Here is a 6,298-nt window from a genome sequence, read left to right as displayed (position 1 = left end):
ACCCCAAAAAAAAAAAAAAAAAAAAAAAAAAAAAGAGAGAAGTTGGAAGCACCTGCTAAAATTGTCTGTCATGCTGGGCTTGTGATCTGCAGAGAGTTTCTTGAGTTAGTTTCTGAGGACGTTGGCTTTTCTCTTGGCCTCTGTTCAGGGCATTGACAGGGGCCCTGGAGGAAGTGCACTGTAGGTTTCAGGGATCCACCTGCTCAAAGAAACTTCAAGAGCAACAGACAACAGAATGGATGTCTGAAAGGGGCCTGGACAGAAAGAGTGAGGGATGGGGGCGGGGGGACCTGCCAAATTGGGAGAGGGAATGGGGAGTGGACTATGGATTTTTGAGCATCAGGTGTTTTGCAGTCACAGCTTCCTCAGCTGCCACTGTCCTGAGCATCTGCTCAGAAAGGAGAGGGTGGATCGAGTGTCTGGATCCCTCCCTCCCCACCCACACCGCCTGCTCTTATTATGTCACCAAAGGACAGGTATAGGACAGTCACACATGCTGCAGTGCTCCTGCCCTGCTCTTTCACGCTCCTCTTTCAGATCTCTGGCCCCAGCCAGCTGAGCTTTGACATGCAACACGGAGGATTCTGTTGCCTTGGCTTCCTTAAACAGAGATGACATCGCTGCTTTCTCCTGTGGGCTGGTGCCTTCCAGAGGCCGCGGCCACTGATCATTAGAGGGCAGGTGGAAGGGGAGAGGAGGAGGGCAAGGCATACTTTAGACTCCTGATCTGACACAGTGATGATTTTTAGCGCACAGATCCCAGTGGGGGTGGGGAGGGTAGGAGTGTGCCGAATGCTTACACGTGGCTGGCGTCGGAACCATGGCCAAAGTCAAAACCCTGTAGTCAAAACAAGAGGTTTCCGAATTAGTCATCTGGGCCCTTTATTTCTTTGACCCGTACCGTGGCTTTTTATTCCTTTGTGGCCCCACTTTAGAAAACAGAGTCTGACCCCCTTTTGGTCACTTCCCTGCAGTTTCACAACGCCCACCAGTTGGCCGCCTGGTGTTTGCACCACATCTGCACCAACTACAACAGTGTTTGTTCCAAGTTCCGCAAGGAAATCAAATCGAAATCTGCAGGTGAGGCCGTGCGGTCCCCATCTGTCCAGTTCTCATCACCTGTGACTGAAGGGTTTACCTTCACTGCCCTCGAGAGGGGACACGGGCAGCCCCCAGCTCATGGAGAATTCCTTGTACGGCAGTCACAGATTCACGTGACATGACCCAAGGAATTGGAGGTTGGAAATCGTCTCTGGAGAACTTCGCGGCCGGGGGGGATCTGGGCGGAGGGGCGGGGACCAGGATGCCCTGCTGCGGAGCGAGCAGAGATTGTTGGCTCGCCCTTGTCTGGGGAGGCGTACCTGGGAGCGAGCTTACGCTCTGAAATGAAGGGATCCTGGGTGCAGGCTCTCTGTGTCCAGCTGCGTGATTGTAGGCAAGTGATTCTACCTCTCAAAACTTTGGTGTCACAGTCTGCCACTGGCCCTACCGATAGTCCCTGCCCACTGGGTTGTTAAGATGAGCACACGATAGTCATAGATGAGAAGCCTAAGCACAGAACCTAGCACAAAGAAACCATGAATGAAGAGCAGGTATCATCATCTGCATCTTTCCTTCCCCAGACAACCAGGAATACTTTGAGCGGCACCGCTGGCCCCCTGTGTGGTACCTGAAGGAAGAAGACCACTACCAGCGTGTGAAAAGGGAGAGAGAGAAGGAGGATATTGCACTAAATAAACATCACTCGAGACGAAAGTGGTGCTTCTGGAATTCATCTCCAGCGGTCGCCTGAGGCAGAAGAGGAAAAAAAAAAAACCCAGAAATCTGACACACCACTTTTAAAAAAGCACTACTGTAAAATTGGTCTTACTATTAGAGATAAGATGTAGTTCAGGTGTCAGGCACTGATCTTCCTCCACTTTCATGCATTTATCTTTGTTGGGATCAAAGCACAAGCTCACCATCCATGAGCCTGGACAAAAAGGGAAGTTGACGCTCACTGCATTCCTTAAACGTGTATATTTTTTGTTAGAAGGCTTAATAAACTTTAGTCCGTTATCTCATTTCTTTTTATACAAAGGAAAAAAAAATCCAGCTTTCATGTTTCGAATTCCAAATTGGAAAATATTTTTATATGGTCTCTTGTAAATGAAAATACTGTGTATTACTTTATTTTACAAGCCACACATTAACCATGAAGTCGCCCTGTGATTCTCTTTGCCCATGTGACCACCAAGCATTATTACTTAGAGGGTTATCTTTTTGTCGTGAAGTAAAGGGTTGGAATGAAATTCCCCAAAGTGCAAGTTAGGGAGTGTTTCAACTTTGTTCTGCCGAATAGCATCGGTATAATTACAAAGTCAACTCCAAGAATGTGTAATATTTACAATATTTGCCATGTAAGTGCTAGTAATTATATGGTTATATGTGCCATGTAAAATATAGTGATATCACATCTTCTGTTGTGTAAAACATCTAGATTTAAGAGGATAATCTTTATAATCATTAGAAGGGCTTATTAAATCCCAGCATTATTCAGGGCAAACTCTCTGGTGGACCTGAATACAGAAGACACCGTAAGAGCATTGGTGTTCGGATTGCTGTATTAGGATGTACATCTCTCAGTGTTCCTTGGTCTTGCCATGTTTCTGCATGCAGATTCTCCGCTGACTTGAATCGAGATGAGCAGGGGAAAGGGTCCCCGGACTCTGTCCCAACGTCTGCAGGCTTGTCACACCTCCCCACCGGAAACAGGCTTCCTCAGGTCTCTCACCTGCGGCCATCTTCACTTTGTAAGACCCATATTTTTAACTCTTCCCAGGGAAAACTCAACGTTGCTGCAGAAGTATACCAAGGCAGACCCCCCACCCCTGCTGAAATTCAGCGGGGCCTGTGAAGGCACGAAGCTGGAGGCTGGGTCGTCTAGGGTCACTGCATTCTCCAACGCAGACGGGAATTTTACTCCAAGAGTCTAGGAAATGGTGCTATTGTGAGTTAGTTCTGACCCTTTGTCATTCTGAGTTTTCAGTGTTAAAATAGAAAGTTTTGAGCAGGGGAGTTTTGAGAGGCCGTCAATCACTGCTTCTCTGTAAATTAAAATGTTACAGCACTCACGCAGAGCATTTTAAGGCCACACTTCCATACCTGTCATGGGATGTTGTATGGTGGAGGCTGGGACTTACTCTGTCAGGAAGTCAATTTACTGATGCTAAAAGCTGTTGATTTTTTTTCTAGCATTCAGAAGTTGGAAAAGAGACAGTTGAATCCAAACTCCAATGTTGACAGCCAAATATATTTGAAAATCTATCCAGATTACAGATGGACATTTATTACTGGCAGTGGATACACACCAGATTCGAAAGCTGGGAGAGGCCCAGCAATAAAGAGGCTCCTTTATCACCCTCTCATGACAAAGGAGGGGGCAGTAGAGTAGGGAAGGATGGGATGGTTGTAAATGCATCTCCTTTAATTTTGGGTCAGTAGGTTGTAAGTCCTTAATGGAAGGAGAAAGGAGACAGAATGAGAGGAAGCATCGGCATATATCCCATCATAAAATGGTAGAAGTTGAGTTTTCGATGAGTAGTCAGAATTGAATTTATACAACCAAAGCTCCCATGTGATTGTAAGCTTGCCAAAATGTAATGGACATATAAATGAACCTGGGTATAAGCAATAATATCCACTAGTGTTTGTTATCAGCTACTGTAACCAAGTGGCTGGTTCATTTGGTTGACACTGATTATGGCCTTTTAACCATGGTGGTTTGTTTTGTGTTTTTTATTTCACGAAAAGCCAGTAAAATCGTTTAGCTATAAAATGCCTCCAGTTTTTCTTTAAGGACTGCCATCATTATCATGTGTGTAACTTTCATTGCTTTTTAAAAAAACTATCAAAACTTTAAAGGTGCTGGGTCATGGGGGCTGTGTGTCCTCTAGGAGCCAAGCAGCTGAATGGCCGTCATCTTTCTCTTCAGTATTGCCAATAGAGTGCAATGCCATGATGTAAATGAGGGGTCTGGATCTTTGCTCTTGGCTAATATGGTTATGTCATTAGACGTGGTACAGTTCTGGAAAACACAAAAATGATGTCTGATTACCCTAATGGACTTCTTATAATCGGATTTTGGGGGATTCTACCAGCAATTAAGTCAAAGTTTGCACTGGTGGACTCGTGAAGATCAGTCTTTTCTTCAGAAGCAGATCTGAGAGAAGCCTTTGGAAAAATCTGTAAAAAATTTCTGGACTTCTAGGTAGTGTAATATTTGCCCAAGCTCAGAAGGAAGAAGGGTCTCCAATGAGGTCACAAAGGGGGATTTTCTGAGTGGCAAATTCCCTATGACTCCATGGAAAGGAGTTGACAACTATAAAAAATAACCGCAGGAAAAAGACAGTGAGTTTCCAATACATTTACACACCTTTTAAAGGTGGATGGTCCAGATCAGACACCTTTTACATAACGCATACCAGTGGGGTCTTACATATAGAAAGTATTGGTCTAAATCTCTCCTATGGCAATGCCTGGCAAACCATCAAGGATTTCAACAACCCTATATCAGCATTATAGGAACCACAAATTCTACTGGTTTAGAGGTAACTCAAGTATTTTCGTTATAGACATTCAAAAGCAGGAATTCTATGCTTCTAAGATTTTTTTTCACACTTCCATTGTATGGTATATCAGTTGGCAAAATTCAGTTTTTCATCACTGTGACATTGGCTAAGTAGAATAAATTCTACTAGTCAGAGGAAAAAACAAAGTGAATTCTGAATTTGGAAACTTAATGAGTGCAGCATTTCTGAAATGAATGATTTTCTGCAAGCTAAAGATTTAACAGACTTTTTCTTATGGAAATATATGGGGTATTTCTTTAATTGAATGCCCTAATTGGATGCCAGGGGGCAAGTAGCAATAATTCCTCTTTTCTAGAAGAATGTGACTATTGCATAAAAGATGTAGAGGTAAAAGTTAGCCAGGGAGAATGTGTTTGTGTTGTGTGTGTGTGTGTATGTGTGTAAGTAATCAAGAAACAACACAAGGAAGAAAAAAAAAAAAGGCTAAACACAATTTTAAAAAATAAAGAGGGAGAAGGGGCACTGACCAGAGCCACCGAAGTTGAATTAAGCACTGTGAGCCTTGGATGCACCTCTTTCTTCCAAAGTGCTAATTTACGAGATATTCCATATCTCATGACTTAATTTTCAGACGAACACTTTGCTCTCTTAAATTTCCAATTAGGAGGCAGGTGATGTATGCACTGGCGTGGTAACACTGCTGACCTCCTGTCAAAGGAGAAGCCATGCTCTTCCCTTTGGCTGCATTTGAAAATCTCACCCTGTGCTGCCAGTGCCTTTAAGTTGGGTATTTTTACTTAAGCCATTTAGATGTGGGATTTTTCACTGGGTTCATGTGCAGGTGCCTCATCAGTTAGACATTTACAGACTATAGTCTACAAAATATGGAAATAATTTGGGAGCAGATAACACTTGGGTGGAAACAAATCAATCATGCAGTTGCACATCCACAGATGTGAAAGTGTTAGAACAACAGTAGGAGACATGAAGTGACTTGCCAGCAACTCCCTCCTGTTGCTCACCAGTTCTCCAGGAACAGAACATGTTAAGTGACATGCATTTCCAGAATGTAGATGAAATGGGTGATTCCCAAATGTGGCCCCATGGAAGGAGTATTTAAATTCTTTGAGTCTGAACACATTCTCAATCCCAAAGACAAGAATGGTTAGATGGGGCAGGCAATCAATAAGAAAAGAACTTGAGTCATATCTCTCTGCTTGGATGCCAACCAAAGTTTGGGCATTTTTTTTGTTTCCTCCCAATCTGATAAAAATAAACATCCTTTTGATTTGATGATTCATGGTAGTCCCAACTGGAGGGATAAAACCCATGGAACGTTAAGTTTAACTGGTGTGGGAAAAGATACACAACCTCTCCAAGCTTTAGTCGTCCAAAAAAGAATGGAAACAACTTTCACTTAGTTTTTAGTGCAGATTAAGTGAGATGATTTACGTAAAGCCTTGGAACAGTGCTTGACACATAGTTATCACTCAGTAAATAAACCTGTGTACTCAGCATGTGAAATACCCAGGCAAGAAATCCAGGAGAGAGGACAACTCTGCACGTTACAAAATGGAACAGTATTGTCTTTTCCTGCATTTCTCTGAAGCCGTGTGCCAGCCTTGCTGCTTAGTGCTTCATGACAGTGATTAAAGAGTTAGAAAATAAGAGGTATGGAAAGAGAAAAGGCAAGTGGTAGGAGGATGGAGTATGGCTCTTTCCAAGAA

General features: G+C 43.4%; 1 protein-coding gene across 12 annotated transcripts in view; it reads left to right on the top strand.

Moving 5' to 3' along the window:
• RHOBTB1 (Rho related BTB domain containing 1) overlaps positions 1-3,806 on the top strand; it is a 72,646-nt gene extending 68,840 nt beyond the window's left edge. For 9 of the 12 annotated variants that reach the window (XM_024115679.3, XM_024115676.3, XM_055081238.1 and 6 more), the window contains 2 exons: positions 975-1,080; positions 1,623-3,806. In XM_024115679.3, the coding sequence (XP_023971447.1) occupies positions 975-1,080; positions 1,623-1,792 (276 nt within the window). In that variant the 3' untranslated portion in view covers positions 1,793-3,806. Of the gene's footprint in view, positions 1-974; positions 1,081-1,622 lie in introns of those variants that run through there. The other 3 variants (XR_003677627.2, XR_003677629.2, XM_028481598.2) reach the window with 3 other exon arrangements.
• The last annotated feature ends 2,492 nt before the right edge of the window (positions 3,807-6,298 follow it).

Source organism: Physeter macrocephalus, chromosome 20, assembly GCF_002837175.3.
Source record: "Physeter macrocephalus isolate SW-GA chromosome 20, ASM283717v5, whole genome shotgun sequence".
NCBI classification, from domain to species: domain Eukaryota; kingdom Metazoa; phylum Chordata; class Mammalia; order Artiodactyla; family Physeteridae; genus Physeter; species Physeter macrocephalus.
The sequence above is the reverse complement of the archived record's forward strand: the minus strand, read 5'-3'. Positions and strand labels throughout refer to the sequence as shown.